At 36.6% G+C, this 23642-nt stretch overlaps 2 protein-coding genes across 3 annotated transcripts in view; both read left to right on the top strand.

The window, feature by feature from the left end:
- Nucleotides 1-23642, top strand: part of LOC134751148 (protein tyrosine phosphatase domain-containing protein 1-like) — a 37494-nt gene that overhangs the window by 4772 nt on the left and 9080 nt on the right. Inside the window, exons 1-10 of one of the 2 annotated variants that reach the window (XM_063686512.1) lie at nucleotides 2428-2580; nucleotides 3228-3294; nucleotides 4219-4331; nucleotides 8038-8118; nucleotides 8772-8887; nucleotides 9624-9746; nucleotides 15420-15603; nucleotides 18157-18277; nucleotides 18951-19116; nucleotides 22534-22664. In XM_063686512.1, the coding sequence (XP_063542582.1) occupies nucleotides 2504-2580; nucleotides 3228-3294; nucleotides 4219-4331; nucleotides 8038-8118; nucleotides 8772-8887; nucleotides 9624-9746; nucleotides 15420-15603; nucleotides 18157-18277; nucleotides 18951-19116; nucleotides 22534-22664 (1179 nt within the window). In that variant the 5' untranslated portion in view covers nucleotides 2428-2503. Of the gene's footprint in view, nucleotides 1-2427; nucleotides 2581-3227; nucleotides 3295-4218; nucleotides 4332-8037; nucleotides 8119-8771; nucleotides 8888-9623; nucleotides 9747-15419; nucleotides 15604-18156; nucleotides 18278-18950; nucleotides 19117-22533; nucleotides 22665-23642 lie in introns of those variants that run through there. The other variant, XM_063686511.1, reaches the window with a different exon arrangement.
- Nucleotides 11373-23642, top strand: part of LOC134751149 (retinol dehydrogenase 13-like) — a 109826-nt gene continuing 97556 nt past the window's right edge. The window contains exon 1 of the mRNA XM_063686514.1: nucleotides 11373-12464. Coding sequence (XP_063542584.1) covers nucleotides 11492-12460 — 969 coding nt within the window. The 5' untranslated portion in view covers nucleotides 11373-11491 and the 3' untranslated portion in view covers nucleotides 12461-12464. The remainder of the gene's footprint in view (nucleotides 12465-23642) is intronic.

The raw sequence follows: 23642 nt of genomic DNA, 5'->3' as shown, positions 1-23642 counted from the left end.
GAACTGTTGCGCCTTGCTCACTCATCTAATTGTTGTCACTGTTGTAACGACAGCAAAAAAGCTTTTTTAATACAGTTGCTCAAAAAGTGCTACTTTTCGTGGCTGTTTAGCGTGCGGAAAGTTGGTTTTCGCGAACTAGTGCTTTTTACTTTTCCAATTTTTTTAAATTTTTGCTTGTTCCAATTCATGACTACCTATTGATGAGTGTTAATATTAGTTTCCTTTATTTATATTTTATTTATATTTATATATTTTTTTTTTTTATTTATATTTATTCAACATTACATGTCATGTGCATTACAAAAGATGTTAGTTACAGGTAGTTGGTACATGACACCCTGATAGGGCACAAAATGCTAACAGATAGGTACTTACAATTCTAGCGAAAATCAAAATAATTAATATAATTTAAAGCTAAGATAGTTCATGCAAAGCAAAGGTATGTCAAAACAATATTAATTAAATTAAGAAGTTATACAATGCAATGCAATTAAACGTCGTAATCAACATAAAAACCTACTGTTAATGTAAGAATACGAAAAATATGCATATTTCATATTTTATTACTTACCTCTTCATCATTATAAGTATTATAACACATTTATTTTTTAATGTTGAAAAACCGTTTTTAATAAGTTGTCTGAATGGAACGGAACGCCTGTCAAAGAAGAGGCGTATTTTCTTACTGCAAGAATGTTTTAAGTTTCCAAAGGCAACATTCGATATTGTTTTTATAAATATACGATACACGAATAATCGTAAATAACGATATTTAGGTAATAATAGTACAATGTTTTAATATTTACAATTGTTTCTGTCTTATAGAACATACATTTGAAAAAAAAAACATTCATTGAAGTGGGTTCAATAATAATAACAAAATCTATTCTAGTCGAATAAAAGCTAGAAAAAAAACACCTCTTCATAATGTCAATGTCAATGATGTCACAGAATTAATAATATAAAAGTTTCGAATTCCATTCCTTACTTGTTGCTTTTCTTATTTTTTCGCAACTGTATTAAAAAACGTCGTTCGATACACGTGCGGATATGTCATTCTTCACTCGTCCCGAGTCTTGCCACTCGCCTACGGCTCGTGGCAAGATATCTCGGTACTCATGCAGTAATGACATACTTTCCGCACTAGCATCGAAATGTACTATTCTATATTTGATTCAATTTTAAAATAAATAGATACTTATATTGAATAGGAAAGGTTGTAACCAACAGTCTAGCATAAATCACGGAGAATATTCCGTTCTGAAAACAACCTGTTACTTAATACTTTGAAGTTCCTTGAAGGTGGTTACAACTCATAGTTAAGCAAAAAATGGCCTTCGGCTGATATGATTTGGGTAATCCGCAAATGGCTTTCGGGTGATATGATTTGCAACGGCAACATGCTTCGTCCCAAACATACCAATGATGATAACCGCAACAGGCCGGCAAAAAAGTGGTCTGTTAGTGTGATAAGGATACATCCTGCTTGAATTTAGAAGAGCACATTTGGAAAAGTTAGCATTGTGCATGTGAGGTGATGTGACAGATGTGCATGTGCAGCATGTGTTGCGGAAAATTTCAGGACAATTTCACGATTCATATACAAAAATATGAGAAGTTTCCGGTTACCGGTATTTTATTAGCTTTTATTTAGTTTCACCTGTCCCGTTGTCTGCGTGTATGTCTGTCTGTAATCAAATCTGAAGCTGAAGATCGCCCTACATATGTAAGTTGGGTGACAATGCAATATTATGGTACCATCGAGCTCATATGATGATGGAGACAGGAGGTGGCCATTGGAACTGTGATAAAACAACGTAACTTAATTGTGTTTGGGGTGGTTAGAAATGTCTCGATGAGTATTTTAGTTGCCTATGGAAAGAAAAGTGCAGTTAGCGATAAAAGTTTGTATCAAAAATGAAATTTTTGACAAAAATCTTTTTACCATGTGGAAATTTTGCAATTTTAAAAGTTTTCAAGGGCACATTGCACTGGCAAGTGCCTATAGGTTACAGTGTTTACTGAGGCATAAAAGCCGATTGCCAAATATTTTTCATGTAGGTATACTACGAGTCTTGTGAATACTGAATACACAAGGCTTACTAAAACAAAAAAACCGAACACAACCGAATTGAGAACCTCCTCCTTTTGAAATCTTGAAGTCCGTTAAAAAATAAGTTTCTATTTTTATTATCATATATGCTTACCCTACACCCACTGATGTCCCTAAGTAATGTGTTATTGTTGATTTTTACCCCATTACCTACCCATGTAGTGGACACGACAGTGTCGAGGGTGCCCTTGCATGTGACAGTCATTTTTAAAACCTAACACGAAGCTTAGCTTTAGCTATTAAACGGTTTTGCTCTATGTTTCCTTAGAAAAAGAAAGTTATATTTCATTTCACGTGGTAAAGCTCAAAGCGCAAACTACACGGCAGTGTTGGTTGATATTGAAAATAATTTTAAAAACAAATAACCTAAGACTCAAGAAGGTTCCGAAAATGACGAGTATGAACAAGGACAGAAGAAAGTCGAGCATAAACTTCCTCAACTTTCATCGTTTCCATTTTTTGGACAGGTTTGTATTTATGCAGACTAATAAATCTTAAGAATAGGATATGTCATAGCTTATTTTCTCGTTCTTATTTAGCGTATTGTTGTATAAATACCTATATGTAACACACGATATTCAGTGGAGACGTATCTACGAATTTTACGACTTTTCCTTTCAGGTGACCATTGCCAAGGATTTCTTAGATTTATTCTAGGAGGCATTCATGTAACTGACTCCTTAAAATCAAAGAAGTCCTGGTTTACCTCCATTATCTCCATTGGATCTGATCGCACTAAGTTGGTTTAACCACAGCCACTCGGCCCTTTTAAAAGGAGCGCCGAGCAGCTCTCTCTGCGCAATTTTTAACTACATATTTTGACAATTCAGTTGTGAGCAGAGTCGTTAGTCGTTAGGTTCATATAAGTTAGGTGTACCTAAGGAATTATGTATTTCGATCCATTTTTAGTAAACTATGTTTTATTTAAATAAAAACTTGGCGATATATTGTTTTATTTAAATTATGTATTAAAAGATGATGATGATGTATTATGCAAACTTTCATCAGTTTCATCCCCATTTCTATCTCTGAGGTTGATTTAGTTACATATTGTTTAGTTGTATTTTACTTTTAATGTAAGGTTTAAATTTTAGTTAATTAATTTTGTTGGCAGGAGCCGAGAATCCCGTCGTCGCATCAACCATCCTCCGCCAGCGCACTACAGTGCCCTCAGCGAAAAGGTGAGTGAATTTGCAAGTAACAACAGCGCCGGAAGCTCCGGCCCGGCCCGGTCCGGTCTAGCGTGTGTCATCCTTTACACATGAACCAATAATGCACACCTACCAATAATGTTCAGTGAAGGTTCAGTCGTTCATTATCATCATAGTGTCTCAAGATAGACTCGCGTCTTGCACATTTTATTTTCGGGTGTGCAATAACAAATAAATCCAACATAACTATTAGATTAAAAATTGAAATGACCACCTACGCTATATGAAAATAAACATTTAATGCCAAAAATGCTTTACATCATTTTAGAAAACAGCTTACTCTTCAAACTGCTGGACCGATTTCAATATTTTCAATCAAACATACCTAGCTAAGAACCATCGCAAGAAAACTCGCTTTCACGTAAAAAAACCGCATCGAAATCGGTCCATCCGCTGGAGAGCTACGATGCTACAGACAGACAAACAGACAGACATTGGCGTCAAACATATAACACCGGTCTTTTGTACCTATTGATGTTCATGATATTTAAGAGAGATCTAAGATCTTGCTCACATTCTTACAGGGTGTTTATTAATTAGATGGATGATCTTGTTTATTTTGTTTGAGTTATTGTCTGGTTCTTTGTGGACTTTTTGAGTAATCGTTTTGCACAGTATCCATTCTGCTTGCTGCAAGGTTTAACATAAATAAGTAGAGAAAAAAACAAAACCAAAGGAAGAAATAGTGCCTTTACCGAATAGCCTATCCATTTTTTCCACTCACAGATGTGTCTTAAAATTCAATGAAATCAAAAATAATAAAGAGTCCGGCTAATCTAACTTTGCACCGACCTTCTCTCATATTTTCGTAGGAATTTGACATTAATGTCCTATGCAGAGTTAGCTGGTCCGACTCTAGTGGTATGTAATGCTAGCTATGTTTATGTCATATAGGTGCGCGTGAGCACGCCCGCGGGGCTCCAATGTGCACTGTTTTGCGGCGGCGCCCGCTGTCCCTACGAGCGTCCCGCGCCCCAGTCTGCCCTGCAGGGACTATACTCCGATTGGTAAGTTATAGTAGTATAAAACTAGTTTATATCAAGCAGATATGCCTGCGAGTGATACTACAGTATTTTGTATTAATGAGAAAATTTAAAAATAAGACCCAAGCAGTGAATTTTTTAATTTTTTTATCCATAGGTATAAAAAAAATCTTGTAGTATGTCGAGCAAGTACTGAAATTCTTTAATAGAACCGTTTATTCTTAACTTATTAAAAAATGTAACTCTTAACACAAATGGATCATATTCCCGGCCATGTCACTTCATGGTCACCTGGGGGCCACGTCACATGGCGACCTTCCCGTTGCAGTGATGGATTCAGGATAGAAGATATACTAAAATTCGAAGTGAGAGCCGAATAAGTAAATGTTTAAGTAAAGAAAGCATCCTTAGTAATATTTCAGTGTTCAAAAATGAGCTTTTTATACATATTGTGATTTGCTGCGTGCCGTAAGTATTCGAATTATATTTTCATCGTGTTTTCTCGCAGATTGGGTATTGTGTGTAAATATTGATGGGAAACCCCAGGCTTTTAAGCTTAACATAAGTCGGCAGCTTACAATATCTAATGCTTTCGTCCATTTAATATTTAAAAAAATACAATAGCGTGATACAAGAACGGCCTTTTCATTGTCAACAACTTTACATACCTACCTATCGTGCGTGCACCACTCAGTTACTTCTGAAACCAAACAGTAACATGTATAATTACCCGCATTTTATTTTGAACTTTAACAAATTGCGTCAAGATTGAAACTTGGATGGCATTTCGTTGACTTAGTCTCTATTGTGATTGAGAGTAAGTTGTTTTACATACGCTAAGGACTATTTATTTTACGATATAAAGCTTGTGACCTGGTTTTTCTGATAGCGCCGTAAATTAGTTTGTTTATAATTAACCCTTTTTATAATAGGTACAGTTGACCGCGAAAATAGCTGTAGGTACACTTCAGTACTTTGAAAAAGTAATACGTGTAAGTATACATATCACAGAGATTTTCAAATATTTTTATCCGGGATTTTTTTTAGGTTTTTTATTTATAAAAATTGTTATCACTTGCGGCGAGAACACGAAACAGTCCTAATTTATCATTCCGACCTTTTTTAATGCGCCCGGCACACCGGATAATAAAATTATCATTTAAAAATTGCCCTACTTTTATTTATTAATAGCATGTTTAGTATAATAGCAGTAATAAAAATAAATGTAAGCAAATTAGTTACAATTAAGTGTCACTCCTTCGAGTCAACACGCCATTCGTGACAACGCCGGTCAAGTATGTCCACAACGCACTTGGAGGGGCCAATTCGACTTGTTATTAGCATATCCACCAAATTGCCATTTTTGTGATTAATGGAATCCTATTTTGCTATTTCAAACTAGCAAAATGGATATTCGTTACTTATTATTTTTATATATGCAGTTATACTTATACGAAACCTGATATGAAGATGAAGACTGATGATACAAAAAATATTTATATAGGACAATGTGGCAACTACCAACACTTTGTATTAATATCGCAATATTTTTATCACTCATAACAATATTACAATTTAATCATAGACTACGACACCATGCCGCGTGCCGCAGGGGAATAGTTTTTTCCCCTCACTAGCTCGGAAAGTTGTCTTTTATCCTTTAAAACAATCGAGGAAAAACGCATTTTATCCACTAGTGGGGAAAGTAATTTGACCTTGGATGGAGCGTGTTTAAGTAGCTTGACAGATAACAAAACGTAAAACGCTCATAATAATCATTCGTTTGATATTAATTATCATTAAACAAATGATGAGAATCTAATAAAAAATACCAAATTTAGCTTTATTTAATGATTTTATGTCATATATACCTTAAAGTTCCATAAGAAACGTTTGTTTTTTAATAATGATGTTAAATATTATTCTGAACGCACAAGTTGAGTCGATGCAATTTCAAAACGCATCATTGACATTTCATACGTCAGAAATGTCAACATTGTCAACAAAATTTTTACTTAAAAAATTCTCACGTAAAAATACAGGACTTCTCGTGTGTTAAAACACTTGCTACGCTCAGGATTCTATTTTAGAACCACTCGCTTCGCTCGTGGTTCAACTATAGAATCCTTTCGCTTGCTCGTGTTTCAATTCCACACTCGCGAGTAAAATACAACTTTGCACCCTTGTATAACAAATAACTATTAGTTATTTATTTTATTTTTATGTATTTTAGTTTTATTTAGTTTTAGTTTTTAGTTTTAATTTAGTTTTATTTTAAGATTAGTTTTATTTATTTTTAGTTTGTTTTATAAGTTTTATAAGTTAATAATTTTGTCGTTACGCTTATCTGTTCTTATTAAATATTTATAGAAGTATAGACACCTACGTATGATGTGCAGAATTATTATTATAGATATTATATACCTAACAAAACTAAAACTATAATTAAAAACTAAACTAAAATAAGACTAAATAAGTCTAAAATAAAAACTATATTAAATCTAAAAAAGGCCCCTGCGGCATAGTACCGAAGACGCTGGTAGCATTTCCTCGCTGAATAGTGCACTGTGTATTACTTTTAACTTTAAAGTATCCATAAATACATTATAGTTAGGCGTAGCAATTTCTCCCCAAACAAATTTAACAAATGGATCCTTGAGAATAAAAATGTAGTAATAATTTTATTTAGCGTGACTTTTCACCCATTCCACTTATTATGTTAATATACCGGACTGTTAGGCCCTTATCTCTACAAATTTCCATTCGACTTTGAACTTAAAGCTTTGGTATATAAGGTTGTTTTTAGTCTGTGTTTGGTTGATAGATTCAGACCTGGGACAATAATGTTCATACGTTAATGCCGCTGTGTCGTGTGTTGATGGCATTTAGCGCCAGTGCAGGCAATAAGTGCTCTTTTTATTTGTTGCAGCAAAAATGTTCATTATGCAGGTGTTTTCATTTAAATTAGTAACCATGTGTGCAATTTTGATAACAGAATAAAAGCTTTACGGCTACGGCACCTAATAGATAGTAAATAAATAATAAAATAAATATTTGAGGACGATCGACCTAGCCTCAAACTGAGCAAAAATTTTAGGTAGGTACTAAGTAAATAATAGGCGACGAAAATATACTTACATAGGTAAAATACATACATAGAAAACAATCGATAAGGATAATATTTATAATGACAATTTAGATAATGTTCAGACATAGTCTTTTTCGTATGCTAGTACATAATAACCTCAGAGAGAGGGGTGAGTATAGTTTTTTAGGGTTCCGTACCCAAAGCAAAAAAGGGTAAAAACGGGACCATGTTACTAAGACTCCTCTGTCCGTCCGTCTGTCACCAGGCTGTTTCCCATGAACCGTGATAGCTAGACAGTTGAAATTTTCACAGATGATGTATTTCTGTTGCCGCTACAACAACAAACACTAAAAACAGAATAAAATTAATATTTAAGTGGGGCTCCCATACAATAAACGAGATTTTTTTGCCTTTTTTGCGTAATGGTAAGGAACCCTTCGTGCGCGAGTTCGACTCGCACTTGGCCGGTTTTTTTATTCTGCTGTTACTGTTGGTTTGCAAGTTTTGCAACACTATATTCATCATCAGACGGGTAAAACGGGTCGCACTCGTTTCCACCGTAATTTACCGTAACATACAAAAAACTCCGACTCGGCCAACCTGACTGAAAATATGTCACGCTAAATCTATCTTTTGTTATAGGATCACCGACGACATTCTGGCGATGGCGCGCCCCAGCACCGCCGGTATCGCCGCCAGGAATATCATACAGCAATTCCACAGGTAACCGCCGTTGTTTTAGAACTATAATAAAAACGACATTGATTTTTATAGAGAATATACTTTGATCTGTATTCCGCAACGACTGCTTTAAAAAGGGATTGAAATTGTTTATGACGTAGACACGAGTAGAAGCTAGTAGGTAAATAAAGTTTGTAGTTACATGATGTGCACACAGCATCATTATTTTATGAAAACAGGAAGTACAACCCGGAACTAAAGATTTTATTGTATAAGATGTGTTGTATCTAAGACAATTTCGTGCTTTTAATTCAACAGTCTAACGAGATGGCACTAACTAGCTTTGTAACTTTGACGTTTTACAATGTTGGGGTTGATCGGTCGAAATATTTAGCAGATGGCGCCACTGGCGCCAGCATAATCGTAGCTTGCCCTGTCAATCCCTATACGTGTCATATTTTTGTTTTTTTGAAAGAATTTTATGCCCTGGATGCCAGCCCTTTAAGCCAAATCTCATAGAAAAAAGGGGCAAGCTACCCACAATACTACGCACTACGCACCACAGCACCATCTGTTTCGAGTGTCAAACTAGGGAGCACGCTTTTTCCGGAACGAATTCAGTGACAAGTACAAAATAATTTCTCAATTCTCACTAATTTTGCACCTTTGAAAGACAAAAGTTTTGTGTCCTGTAGTTGGGGTATCCGGACGGTGATAAATCTACAGACACCCGGCGAACACGCGAGCTGCGGCCCGCCCCTTACCAGCTCTGGGTTCACATATGACCCGAACATCTTCATGGCCAACGACAGTAAGTTTCGATTATTATGGGACTGATGCTTCGGTCACAGCACGGTGACAGACATCCCAATACCCAGACTCGCGGCACAAGCTGAGTCCCGAGCCTATTGTCGCACTTAGCATTTATATGATAACTATAATTCTAAATGTCATATAGTTAGTTCCTACTTGTATATGTACTTTGTATAATACTACTGTAATGTAAGCTTTTTTTTTACTAGGACAATAAATGACTTTTTTTTCAATAAGGCCTAGCTAATCAACCATTGTCTAGATTTCGGTATTTTTTGATCTCCTCTCGCTTCTCGACTACTGTCACTGTTCTCTCCTACCTTGCCCCTCTTCTCCCCCTTTTTTCACTTTCTGACCTCTCGGATCTAGTAATAAACACAGTATATGACAAACTAACTACGAGTAGAAAGAATTCGTTGCTCTATAACTTGTATACTGTAAAACCACCCAATTATAGTCAAAAAACTCCCAAATATGGTCCGAAACACGCTCAAATATCTTAGTTTAGGTGTGACTATTATTTGAATTATTTAGTTTTGAGGCATCAAAAAAGCAAAACACTAAACTATCGCGTTTTGTACACATAATTAATTATGACATTAAATTATTTAAAAAAACATTGGTATAAGTGTTGAACTTGTAGACTAGTTGTTGTTGTAGTCGTGGATAGTTGTAGTGGTGGTTGTACGGAACTTTTCCAAGGATTTTCCCTTGACATATTTTTCTTTCCCCAGTCTACTACTACAACTTTGCCTGGCCAGACTACGGAGAAGCTAGCCTCAGCGGGCTGCTGGACATGGCCAAGGTGCTCTCATTCGCGCTGCAAGAAGGCAGGGTGGCCATACATTGCCACGCAGGTGAGGTTACATTATTTAAACAAAAACCTATGCTATACGAACCCGTACTGCCCGTGAGGAATTCGAAAGAATAACAGCGTGTTCTTGGCATCCTTAACGCAGTGAATTGAGCTTGGTTTTTGAGATATATATTTCCATTTTTAACCCCAGACGCAAAAATAGAGGTCTTATATGGTTGACGCGTGGTTGACGCCAATGTCTGTCTGTCTCTCAGTCTACCTGTATGTCTGTCTCTGGTACCGTTGCTCGCTTCAACGGATGGACCGATTTCGATACGGTTTTTTTTCGTGAAAGCTAGTTGTCTTGCGGTGGTCCTTTTGCGATGTTTGATTTCGCCAAAAACTTATTAATTCTACCGTTACTGACATATTTGATTCACCAGACTATAGGTATTACCCAAGCCGGCCTTATATTTGCATGTCTTAAACAAATACAATTAACTACGTAAACAAGTCTGTAATTTAAAATCAATACGCGACCCGATGTCGATGAAGGTTAATGTGAATCTACTTACTATAGTAGATAATTCATTATGCAAAACAACAGTGTACAGTACAGTGAGGTCGAACCTACAATCGGTTAGAAAATACTTTTAACATAGTTTTTATCAATCATCATCATCATCCCACGTAATAAAGTCGCGACAGAAGCTTGTACAACAAAATAATTGACCGAGCGAGCGCGAAGCATCTCCGTTTCAGTTTGGATATAAATGCTAGAATCGTATGTCTGTCCGGCTGTTCATGATTATAAGGATTTTTTTGTCGATTCAGTTTCTTGAAATTTTTCAAAATGGCGGAGCCTTGGGGGTTCGCTCTTCAGCTCACAGAGCGACTAAGCATAATAATAAGATTACATTAAGATTTAGTATCTGAGGACCATACACCGCACTCGAGGAGCAATGCAATGTTAGTATGTTTGCAAATAAACCCTGCCTGTGAAGCCGATGGTCCTGGGTTCGAATCCCGGTAAGGGCATTTATTTGTGTGATGAGCACAGTTCCTGAGTCATGGGTGTTTTCTACGTATTTATTTATTATTTATTTATGTGTTTATATATTACATATTATTATATGCCCCCTTGGGCTTACCGTGGGACTTACTCAATCTGTGTAAAAATTTCCTATAATGTTTATTTATTTAAATAAACAAATTTTCGATTCGTCAGAGTAACTAAGGTATTTTTCAATCATAATGACGCATGATTTTAATTTGTTATATCTCTCGCTTCGAATGATAGTCCCCAATGACAGTTAATTTTTATATGGAGTAGCTGTCACGTAAATGTGTGTATTTTTTACAAGTTTATCACATTAATTTTAGGAAATAAAAATACGGTAAAAACATAATTCCTATTTTTTTTTAATAAACTTTACTTAACTTGTAGGAACTGTCATAGTAATCATCATTCGACAAATTAATATCATGCGTCATTATGATTAAATACCAGGTTACAAATACTAAGTACAAATACCTTACTCTGGCGACTCGAAAATGTATTAATTTATTTGCAAACGTTACTAACTGACGTGCCCGCAAAATGCCTCCTCGAGTGCGATGTATGCTGATGACTTCGATTTATATTTGATCTTATCTATCATTCAGTACCTACTTCCAGTGTAGGTACTCGCAATACGTAAACACGCTCTAGTTAATATACTTTAAGACTTTTCGGCATGACTGTATTAAATAACAAAAGGAAAGTTACAATTTATCCATTAATGTGCACAGAATTGACCCGTAAACATGTTATTTTACTTACTTTTATTCTTTCTCCTCAAGTTTATTTTTTATTTTACCATATTAATTATCGTTATCATCCTCGGTCTGAAACTATGGCTAGACCCTATCAAGGGAGTTTGCAAGTGTAAGACGAAGCTTCACGGGAAAACCGCCCTTGTGACTGGAGGAAACGCTGGAATTGGACTTGAGACGGCCAGAGATCTAGCCAGAAGAGGCGCAAGGGTCATTATTGCAAGCAGAGACAACAAGAAATCCGCAGCTGCCGTTGAAGATATTATAGCAACGACGAAGAACCCGAACGTCGAATGTAGACATTTAGATCTTTCAAAATTTAAAAATGTTAGAAGATTTTGCGAAGAATTCAACGATAATGAACAAAGATTAGATATTTTGGTCAACAACGCTGGATGTGGTGGACTCAAAAAGAAAACTACAGAAGATGGGATTGAGTTAGTAACTCAAATCAACTATCTAGGTCCATTTCTACTAACAAACTTACTGCTCAAAAAGCTGACGGATTCAAAACCAAGTCGTATAGTGATTGTGTCTTCTTACGCTTGGTTTATGTCTAAATTTGATCCTGAAGACGTAGCTGGCTTGAACACTAAAGGACAGTGGACTAGGTATTGTAATACAAAACTTTGCAATGTGCTTTGGGCAAAGGCGCTAGCCAAGAAGCTACCACAAGGAATAACAGCAAATTCTTTATATCCTGGGATAGTGAAAACTGATATCTTTGATCGTTTGTCTCCTATACCTAGGAAGGTAATATTGGCAGTGATTCAAGTTCTTTTTAAGACAGCTAAAGAAGGTGCTCAGACATCGATTCATTTGAGTGTTGCTCCTGAGTTAGTGGACACAAGTGGAAAATATTACGCTGATTGTAGGCCTAGTGCAGTTCCGAAAGAAGCAAAGGATGATGAACTTATTGAAAAGGTTTGGAGAGAGAGTGTTCGGCTTACAAGGAGCTAGTCACGTGTTTGTATGTTCATATAAGTATCTACTGTAGATCTACCAGCTACCTCAGGTGGATGGTAAAGAAGTTGCGTGGCGATTTTCTATTAGAAGGTATACCCGAGTTTTATGGACTAAAACTAAACAAGTAAAATGTAATACATACCCATATAGTAATTACATTGGACTTACTTATCATAATACAAATCAGCTTCATGCAGTAAAGCCTTCAGCCAGATCATGATCATAAAATGACTTCTTACCAGCCGCTACAGTTAAACAGAAGACCTGTGTGTCCATGATGTCCATTCAATCAGATGCTAATATAGACGACAAAGACACGTAGTTACGAATCCTGATCTCCTTTCCTCTTCTCCAGTCGTTCCCTCAATGTTTGAGGATCGTGAATATCGTGACATCATCTTCTGTTTATGAAGCTTACCTATATATAGAGTCGAAATCGAAACTATGCAGACTTCACAATGACAAACTTTATCACCTTAAAGTCGGTGCAGTCGGCTTGGTACTTTAATTAATCACTCTTATCACGTGTATAGCGGTAATAAATGACTTTTGCACGAATTATTTGGTTTCATTTTATTATTTTCATAACGCAAGTGAATATTCATTAATTGTTAGTGATCGGTAACAACGTTTTAATTTCATGGCAGCGTTAATTGTTGGGTTAAAGGAATATGTAAAGTAAAATTCAGCTCAAATTATCAATTAATGTTAATAACCTTCAAAATTGTTACTTTCCTTTAACTCGACCACGCTGCCATGATATTAAAACGTTGTTACCGATCACTAGGTATTATTTGTACGTTGAAATTTAGTAACAAATGGTCCCCGGAATAACTAGCTTAAATTATTCATGAGTATTCATGACCTTTAAGTAAAACAATTATTGCTGCCTGGTGCTCTCATACTTAATTAAGTACTAGAAACAAAATTATTTTTGGACGGTTGACAACAAACTTGCTTAGGGCCACACCATTACAAGGGAAATCAACACGACACGTTTAGTAGTGTACTGAAAATTCTGCTTCGTATCGCCTACCCGTGAAACCAAAACTATGATGTTTTTTAGAAGTTTTTTTTTTTTCATGAATGTATCTCATGGCATTTTATTAGGCGGGTTAGGCAGTTATTCAATTTTCAATTTCAAATTATTTTATTAAATAAAGATAACAATGATCTTAATTTTTTAGTATGTTCTTAAAAATAATGTTAGTACTTAAAAATTTAATTAGATTTTACATTTAAAATTATTTCATGAATTACAGGACAACACACATGATCCGCAATCATCTGATGAGCTTGATCTCAATATTGATCACATAGACGTAACTACAGCATTTTTAAATGGCAATTTGAATGAAGTTATTTACATGGAGCAGCCAGAAGGTTTTAGTTCAAATAATGATAAGGTTTGTCTCTTGCAAAAGAGTATTTATGGACTAAAACAGTCTAGTCGTATGTGGAATGCGCGTATACACAAGGTCTTAAGTGATAATGGTTTTATGCAATGCAAAAGTGAACCTTGTGTATATACCATGAAGTCACATAATGATTTTGTAATTATTGCTCTCTATGTGGATTACTGTTATCTATCTATCTATCTATCTATATATATATATTACGCGAGGCCGATTTTTGTACATCCCATCAGATCTACAGTTATGGTCCGATTTTGATAAATGATATGTCATTAGATTCGTCTCATGATGGAGAGTTGCATAAAACTCCTGGATTTTTTATTTTTTTTTTTCTGAAAAAGTACTGAAAAATTAATTTGAAAAAGTTAAGTTAATTTGTGAGTTTGACCACGTGACATGTGATTTTGACTCAAGATGTCAAGACAAAATAATACTAAACATGAATTGCACTCAAACCTGTAGTAAGTTGTTCAGCATGATGAAATATTATTTTTGAGGGCAACATAATATCCGCAACACTTATAACATGTACGAAAATACAAAAATAATCTTACAGTTTGTTGACAATGAATGACAGTAAACATATTGTGTTTTTTTTTTTTTTTTCATTTATTACGAGCATTGGCAACTTGGCCATCAGCTCAAACATAAAACACAAAAGTAATTATACAGCTTATACCTAAAATCTAACTAATACACAATACAATCTAAATCTAAAAGTCATTACATTTTACATAAATTTTATGGTTATTTACCACTAGTGTGACTGCCAATAGTGTGAAGAACAAATTCATAGATTATAGGATATAATTGTTGATATTTCAAAAGGCCCTGAACGGAGCTTGGCAGAACTCGCAAACCTGTATCCAGACACATGGCAACAAACAATAGCCTTTGTAAATTAAATAAAGGACAATGGAAAAATATATGTTCGAGATCACATACATTAAAATTACAATGTGCACAAACAGCAGAATCGCTTAGCTTTAATCTGAAAAGATGTGCAGGAAAACGAGCATGACCAATGCGCAATCTACACATAGTTGTAATAAATGCCCTTTCTACATATTTTCTTTGGTATTCAAACCACGACTTGGTGCTAGGTGCCAGGACTATTTCAGCTAGCCATTTCCCTTTGACTTCTTTGGATTCGGTCTCGGATAAGGTCTAGTTGACCTAAAAATGAATACATAACGTTGAGGAGATCGCTGGTAAGACGCTAGCTCGGACCTGATGTAAGCCATAACCAGGCATCGTAAATTGCGAGCGAAATCCATTGAAGTACTAGGGTTTTAACACGTCATTTCAATGGATATCGCTCGCAGTTTACGATGCGTGGCCATAACCTAATATAAACAAAAAGTGGCGTGCTCTTGCGCTAGCCCAGTTATTTAGTAAGACTATTGACATTGATGAGTAGGTACTAAATAGAAGTTATATAAGAAAAAATCCGTTGTCGGATTACAACTTTTAAGCATTATACTTGTGGGTATAGTTGTTCAGAATCCCTGTTTAAAAAAAAGCTATTTAATTTCCAGGTCTTGGTCGCACAGGTGTGTTGATAGCGTGCTACCTCGTTTACTCACTGCGCGTGCGCGCCAACGACGCCATTAGACTCGTGCGCAAGAAACGACCTCGGTCTGTGCAGACTTCGGGTCAGATACTGTGTGTTCAGCAGTTTGAGCACTATCTACTACCACAGACGGTTGTCTTTAGCTCCAAGTGAGTTTATGTTAATCAATTTCTTAACCTAACCATCTCTGATCAAGAAATGAAAAAGGCATATTACGGGTATTTTCACTCGATATTAATTTATGGTGTTGACCTTTGGGGGACAGCGGCTAATCGTGAACGAGTATTTAAGCTTCAAAAGCGAGCAATACGAATAATCGCGAGGAAACCTTACGACCACTCAGCACACGACTTATTCATTAAGTGCAAAATTCTAACATTGCCTAGTGTTTACATTTTAGAAGCGTGTAAGTACGTAAGAAGCAATCTCAGCTCGTATAAAACCCGTGAGCAGCAGTCAGGTAGAAGCACGCGCGGTGAAAGTCTCCTTCTGGTGCCGGCCCATACTACCGCTAAAGCGAGGAAATCACTTGGTGTTTTGGGGGTCAGACTATACAACACATTACCTGCTGAAATCAGAGATGCAGTCTCTAGTGATATCACATTTACTAATAAACTTAAAAATACATTACTAGAGATGGCGTGCTACACTATCGATGAATTTTTCGACAGGGTGTCATTGATCCACACACACGATGTAATAGTTATTTGTTATACAAGGGTGGAAAGTTGTATTTTACCCGCGAGTGTGGAATTGAAACACGAGCAAGCGAAAGGATTCTATAGTTGAACCACGAGCGAAGCGAGTGGTTCTAAAATAGAATCCTGAGTGTAGCGAGCAAGGGAAAAGTTTTGTGTTACACACGGGTGTGTGTAACACAAAACTTTTCCCTTCACTATAGCGAGGAAAGTGCAACATCCACAGACGTTAGATCATCTTCATCACTGGAATCACTTATTTTTTACGATATTATAACAGAAAACACTGGAAACCTGATTTTTACGTGAGTCGGTGAGAAGTGCTTTAAGTAAAATTTTTGTTGACAATGTTGACATTTCTGTTCTGACGTATGAAATGTCAACGATGCGTTTTGCAATTGCATCGACTCAACATGTGCGTTCAGAATTATATTTAACATTATAAAAAAATCTAACGTTTCTTATGGAATTTTAAGATTTATGACTTAAAATTATTAAATAAAGCTAAATTTGATATTTTTTATTAGATTCTCAAATCATTTATTTAATGATAATTAATATCGAACGAAACCATTATGAGCGTTTTACGTTTTGTTATCTGTCAAGCTACTTAAACACGCTCCATCCAAGGTCAAATTACTTTCCCCACTAGTGGATAAAATGCGTTTTTCCCCGCTTGTTTTAAAGGATAAAAGGCGGCTTTCCGAGCTAGTGAAGGGAAAAAGTCTAATTCGGTGTTTGCATGGGACATTATTTTCATTGTGAATCTTTATTTTTAATTTATTCATTATTATATGGACTACTATACACTATTTAAAATTATGAGACCAATTTTAGAATTATTTTAATTTATAATTACGACCGACATGATATATTATTGTATTTCCGTTTTTTCGCTATATGTATGTTATGATTTGTTTTTAAGTTTAAAGATGTTTACTTTTGTAATTTTATTTTATGTACTTTTGACGTGTAATTTGCTTTATCAATAAATATATGAATATGAATATGAATATGATCCCAACTCCTCCACCATCTCGATGGCAGATTGTGCTGTGTCATGGTAGCGGCGCCATAGTCTCGTGCGCAAGAAACGACCTCGGTCTGTGCAGTCTTCGGGTCAAATACTGTGTATAGCAGTTTGAGCACTATCTACAGACGGTGGTATTTAGATCCAAGTGCGTTTATATTAATTATTTTTTAATCTAACCATCTCTCATCTTTCATCCCAACTCGTCCACCATCTCGATGGCAGAATGACTCGTACGCAAGAAACTACCTCGATCTGAGCAGACTTCGCGTCAGATCCTGTGTACAGCAGTTTGAGCACTATATACTATCACAGACGGCACAGACGGTTGTATTTAGCTCCAAGAGAGTTTATATTAATTAAATTCTTAACCTAACCTACTGTTATCTTTTATCCCAACTCCTCCGCCATCTCGATGGCAGAATGTGTGTCAACTCATGGTGACGGCGCCATTAGACTCGTGCGCAAGAAATGACCTCGGTCTGTGCAGACTTTGTGGCAGATCCTTTGTGTGCAGCAGTTTGAGTAGGTATACTATCTGTTGCAGCACGTTTGTGTTTAGCTCCAAGTGAGTCTTAGGGCAAAGCAATGTATGACATTGTTCGAATAGCCTCTAACTCCTATACAGAAGAACACAACCATAGCAACTTTAACTTCCCTGGTGGTAATTAAGTTACCAGTTTCCGACCCTTCCTAGAACCAAAGAGAATTAAGTAGACATAGAGTGCTCACTCCATACATCAGTTTTGTTACCAAAACGATTATTACTTATTTTCGTAGACCACATCTAGCGTCGACACCTTGCACACATACATAGTTGCAAAAGTGCATAGCCACTTCATGATATACATAATTCCATTCATGGTAGGTAGGTAAAACACCACGGTAGTTGCAGGCTTTCACGGGCTGCGATCTCCGCATATTAGGCGGGCCGATGTTTGTTTTGTATCTAAAAAAATCGGTTTTCTTTGCAGGGAGCAAGTAATGTTGACGAAAGATAAGAAGACGGCAGAGTTTACAATACGACAGTGCCTGTACCGGCAACGGGCGACTCTCCACGGGCTTGATGAAAGGGCTTTTAAAGAACTTCCAAAGGTAGTATTCAGTTACTTCAAACAAACTTAAGGACCATAGTGTTACTGTTAAACACTGAAAGTCTCTAATAGGGAGTATTACTGCGATGTTCTGCCGCCAGAGCGCAGCACTCGTGCACATGCTAAACCATAGAGTAACATATATACATACTATGCCTTAAACAGTTTTTTGACAAGTTTTCACTATCACATTGATGCATCAAGGTGGTTTGTTTACACGTGGCCTACCGCTAAACGCGAAAATCGAAATTTCGTTATCTGCCTCCCTATCGATCGAATAAGCAAGAGTGATAGAGAGGCAGAGACCGGACTTAAGATATTTGTGTTTCGCGGCCCTGTGATTGTGCTAGTGACGCCCTGTACTATAGACATAGTATATACAAGTAGTTATAGACTCGCCACCGAGCGACCGGGGTTAAGAGAAAGAATATTCATATAGATAGTTTTTTTCTATTTCACTCTTATAAATTTCGGTATTTCGCCATCGCCTCCTTCCTATGATGCCACGCGGTCGGCGATAAAGACAAAGCCTACGGTACCTACCTAACCTAAATAATCCTAAATAGACAAACAAGCGCGAACAAATTCGAGAGTAATCAGGACATCTGAATTTATCCCTATTGCCGAAGTAACATACTTAAATTGATATTCCTCATATATTTTTCTGTTATTAGATAATATACTGTCTATGCGAGCGCCTCCTCAAGCTGACCGGCTGCCACCAAAGCGTGGGTCTGGACTTCCGCGTCAAGAACAGGCCTTTCTACAAGTCCTTCCTGTCTTACCGGCTTCGGCAGGTGCGGGCCCCGGATCCCACCACTCCCGATGAACTCCCAACAGGTTAGTAGTTGAATCTCAGCAACACTTTTACAGAATTGCCTTGCTCAATTTCAGTCCAACTGCACGTATGTAACTCCTGTTTGGCCTGTCTGAAATAAAATATTTAGGACATAAGATTACCCCGGATGGCATATATCCCGACGACTCGTACACGTCGGCAATAAAAAATATGCCTTGCCCAAAAAACACAAAGGACCTAGAACGATTTTTAGGGATGATAAATTATGTAGGTAATTTTATACCGAATTTATCCGACAAAAATCATGCACTTAGGCAGTTGCTTAAAAAGGACATCGAATGGCATTGGTCGGAGTCGCATGATAAAGCTTTTAATATTTTAAAGCAGTGTCTGACGAGTGTACCGGTTTTACAGTATTACAGTTTAAAAAAACCTGTGGTGATTTCTGTTGACGCTTGTAAGAACGGACTAGGTGCTTGTTTACTACAGGACAATTTGCCCGTATGCTATGCCTCCAGATCTTTAACGAAGGCTGAACAAGCATATGCGCAGATAGAAAAAGAACTCCTCGCATGCGTATACGCCTGTGAAAATTTTTATACTTATATTTATGGTCGAGGTGATGTCACAGTGGAAACCGATCACAAGCCGTTGGTAAGTATTATCTGTAAACCGATCGCCTCAGCTCCAGCTAGGTTGCAAAGAATGCTCCTGCGTTTGCAGCCCTACAACTTTAAACTTGTATACAAACCAGGCAAGTATATGTATATGGCAGACACTCTCTCTCGTGCGGTGGATCCGGCGAGTACACCAAATGTGGTGCCCCGCGACCAGCTGGACGCGCGCGCACAGGTGTGTGCCGTGCTGCTTAGCAACCCGCTCGTCGACTCGCACTTTGTACGTATACAAAGGTTGACCCAGGATGACGGTGAGCTTCAGGCGCTAATAAGATTTATTACAGAAGGCTGGCCGGAGCATAAGCAGGAGGTCAATGACCAGGTGAAACCCTATTGGGGTTATCGTGATGAATTGACGGTCGCGCATGGTATGGCATGGAAAGGCGATCGGATGATTATTCCAGTAGCGATGCGGAAAGAAATGTTAAGGCGGGTGCATATAGGGCATTTAGGGTTAGAGAAATGCAAGTTAAAAGTGCGTGAATCCATATTTTGGCCAAATATAAGTAGCCAGTTAGAGGATTTTATTAAAAACTGTCAAGCATGTCTAACTTTTAAAAACCAGAATGGAAAGGAGTCATTGACACCACATAAGATACCGGAGAGGGCATGGTCAAAGGTTGGGGTAGACGTATTTCACTTTAAGGAGAAAAAATATTTATTAATAGTAGATTATTTCAGTAAGTTCTTGGAAGTTATAGAGTTAAATTGTTTACTGTCTGGCCATATTATTGAGCAGTTAAAAATTGTTTTTAGTCATCAGGGTATACCTGACATTCTGATGTCAGACAATGGCCCCGAATTTTCTTCGAGTCAATTCAAACTGTTCTCTCAGCAGTGGTGTTTTGAACATATAACTTCTTCTCCATGTTATGCCCAATCCAATGGGCAAGTGGAACGGAGCGTGCAAACAGTGAAAAATATACTTAAAAAAACTAGTGTGGAAAAAAACCGACTTCAGACAGGCACTGTTAGAATACTTAACAAACCCCATCACTAATCAGTTAGGATCTCCATCAGAGTTATTGAATAGTAGAAAGTTTCGTGGAATCGTACCGTATGCACCCCAACTTCTTCACCCAAAAATCCAAATTAATGTCACGGCAGAGTTAGAAAAGAGACAAATTAAACAAAAACAGCAGTACGACAAGACGGCCCGTGATTTAAAGCAATTGATGCCCGGTCAAAAAGTTAAGGTTAGGGTAGATAAGAAATGGGTTAGTGGCACAATTTTACATCTTAAAGGTATCCGATCGTATTTAATTCAATTGATGCAGGGTGGTACTTTGGTGAGAAACAGGCGTCATCTTATAGTAGATTCGGAATATCGTCCGGAGTTACCTGTGTGTCCCCGTCCTTATGACGATATCACAATATCGGGTGATAATGATAACGCTAGGGCGCATGCGCCCGCCCCGCAGCCGCAGTAGCACGCTCTGCGTGCTGCTATCAACACGACCCCAGTGTCCGAACATGTACCAAATAATAACAATTATGTCACTCGTTCTGGCAGGGCGGTGATTCCTCCTGATTGGTATTAATTAGCAGCCGGGTCGAAAACTATGTGCAGTTTCGAAGACGGATTGTTGTACCAAACAATTTGACCTATATATACATGAAGCGTTAAGGTTCAACTTGCAGTGACACTTCATCATTGTTTTTATACAGCATGTAAGATTAAAACCATTCAATACAGATAACGGGTTTATTTGGATAAATAAAACCTGCATCAAGTAGTATAGTAAATAATCAATATACCTAAGTAATGTTTTAGCCGCTATTATAAATATGTAGGCACTGTAGGTAGGTTGTCACTTAATTATCACTTATAATTTGTACCTTATGAAATCTTTGTTGTAAATTTTCGATATATTCCTGATGAAATGGAATCAGTTTCAACGAAATAATGTGTTGCATGATGTTTTATTTGCCATTGTTCTGTAATTTAGGATAAAAATAAACATCTATTTCTGATGCCTGTATTAAAATGTTGATAAATAAATGTTGTTGCCATATAGATAATTTTATGTAATAAGTATGAAAATTCAATTGCTACGATATGACGTTTTGTATTCTACCTACCTATATTGTTCAATAGTTTTGAAATGTGATAAGTATTATCACCTGTATAGAAAAAATAAAAATTAACAACTTGTTCTTGCAATATATTAATTAATGATAGTATTACATATGTAATACTTATTTATATGTTAATACTCATATTGTTTTCATATATATGTTAATATTCGTTTAGTGTTAATTAGTAATTTAAATATTAATATGTTTTCAACACCTATTGATTTTATCAGCAATGCTTTCACTGTGATTTTGCATGAAAAAATTGAGTGAACTTATACTTACTTCCTTATTTTTTGTTTTTTGTAAAAGGAGAATGTGTAGTTACTTAACTGATATATGGTCTTGCGTTTAAGTGAATAAAATTATTAATTATATAACTTGAGCTAAATACAGAAATTGTGAAAAGAAAAGTAAAAAGGGGGTTGTAGGTAGGTTGTGATTATTATTAATATGCATGTGGGTAAGAGCCATGAATATATGAGGGAGTCTTGATCCGAGCACGTAGTTTTATTGACGCATCCCTATACGTTAACAGCCATTAACGACTTTTCTGTTATGTTGCTGCTAATAAGGACAGGGAATTATCAAATTTTTATTTAGGATTTTACTCCATCATCATCAAAATCCTTGGATTGTGATTAAATCTTTTTCATAAGATGTCAGTAAAAGCTGTTAAATGTTTTAAAAAAAGTACTATTTCAGATCAAGTGCCAACGTTACCCATGATAGAATGGAGGGATCCCGTGGAAGAGGACATCGAGAGGAATCTGGAGACGGTCAGCAGGATCACGGGAGCCACCAGCGGAACCATACCGGCCTTACACGTTTATGAGGTACAGACAGTCTGTTTCTTTCATCGGATTTAAATTTATTTATTTATTTAATTGTATGGCATGCATGAAGGACAATCAGTTTAGCTTTGAAGTCGCTAATCCAGGTCACCAACTCAGACGTGGCGGTCAGAGTATAGCAAAAGGGGCCCCATTTTAGGACAGAAATTTTTCATAAAAAAAATTTTTTTTCTCATTTTTGCAACTTTTTTGATTAGAACTTTAAAGAACACATTAAAATAAGCATCTTTTATTGATTACAATTTTTTGATTAACTTGCCCGTTTAAGAACTACAGCGGTCCAAAGGGGGCGCAACTGGACTTAGAAAATTTCTCATATTTTTTTTTAAATTTTCATTTTTGTTTAATTTTCTTTTCCTATCATAAAAAATGCGTCAAGATAAGCATGTTTTATTCTTTGAAGTTTTTCTCTCAGATCGGTATTTACCGAGATAATTGTGTTCGAAAGTCAGTCATTTTAAACAGAAAATTTCGGTTTGCAAACAAGTTTGTCCGCTCTTTTATAAAAAAAATAACCTCGAAGACGAAAGCGGGAGCAAGGCTCCCGCTTTCATCTTCTAACCTATCCGTGATCCAAGTCGGTTTTGCCACTAAGACGCTCCCCGGTTCCCTACTGCGTCCAAGTCCCGCGCCGTCCAAGCCGCTCCGCTCTGCATGGCTCCCGCGCTTTGTCACAGCGGGCGAGGGCTGCTCCACCTGCGCGCCTCCGGCTTTTTATATACACTATAGGGGTAGGACAGACAAGACCACGTGGATAGTGGGGTGCTCCGATTCGGATTTTGGACCAACAAATCATCCAACTCACACCTGTTTCTACATATTTAGACAAAACTACTTTCAACATTTTTTTTGTATTTTTTTGTAATTTTTGTTTTCTTTTTTTTTGTTTTTTTTTGTTTTCACTTTTTTTTTTAAACCTAAAACTAATTTACAGACATTATTGCCTATTAATTATTCTGA

The sequence above is a fragment of the Cydia strobilella genome, chromosome 21 (genome assembly GCF_947568885.1).
Source record: "Cydia strobilella chromosome 21, ilCydStro3.1, whole genome shotgun sequence".
Taxonomy (NCBI): Eukaryota; Metazoa; Arthropoda; class Insecta; order Lepidoptera; family Tortricidae; genus Cydia; species Cydia strobilella.
This window is presented reverse-complemented; position numbering and strand designations above follow the sequence as displayed.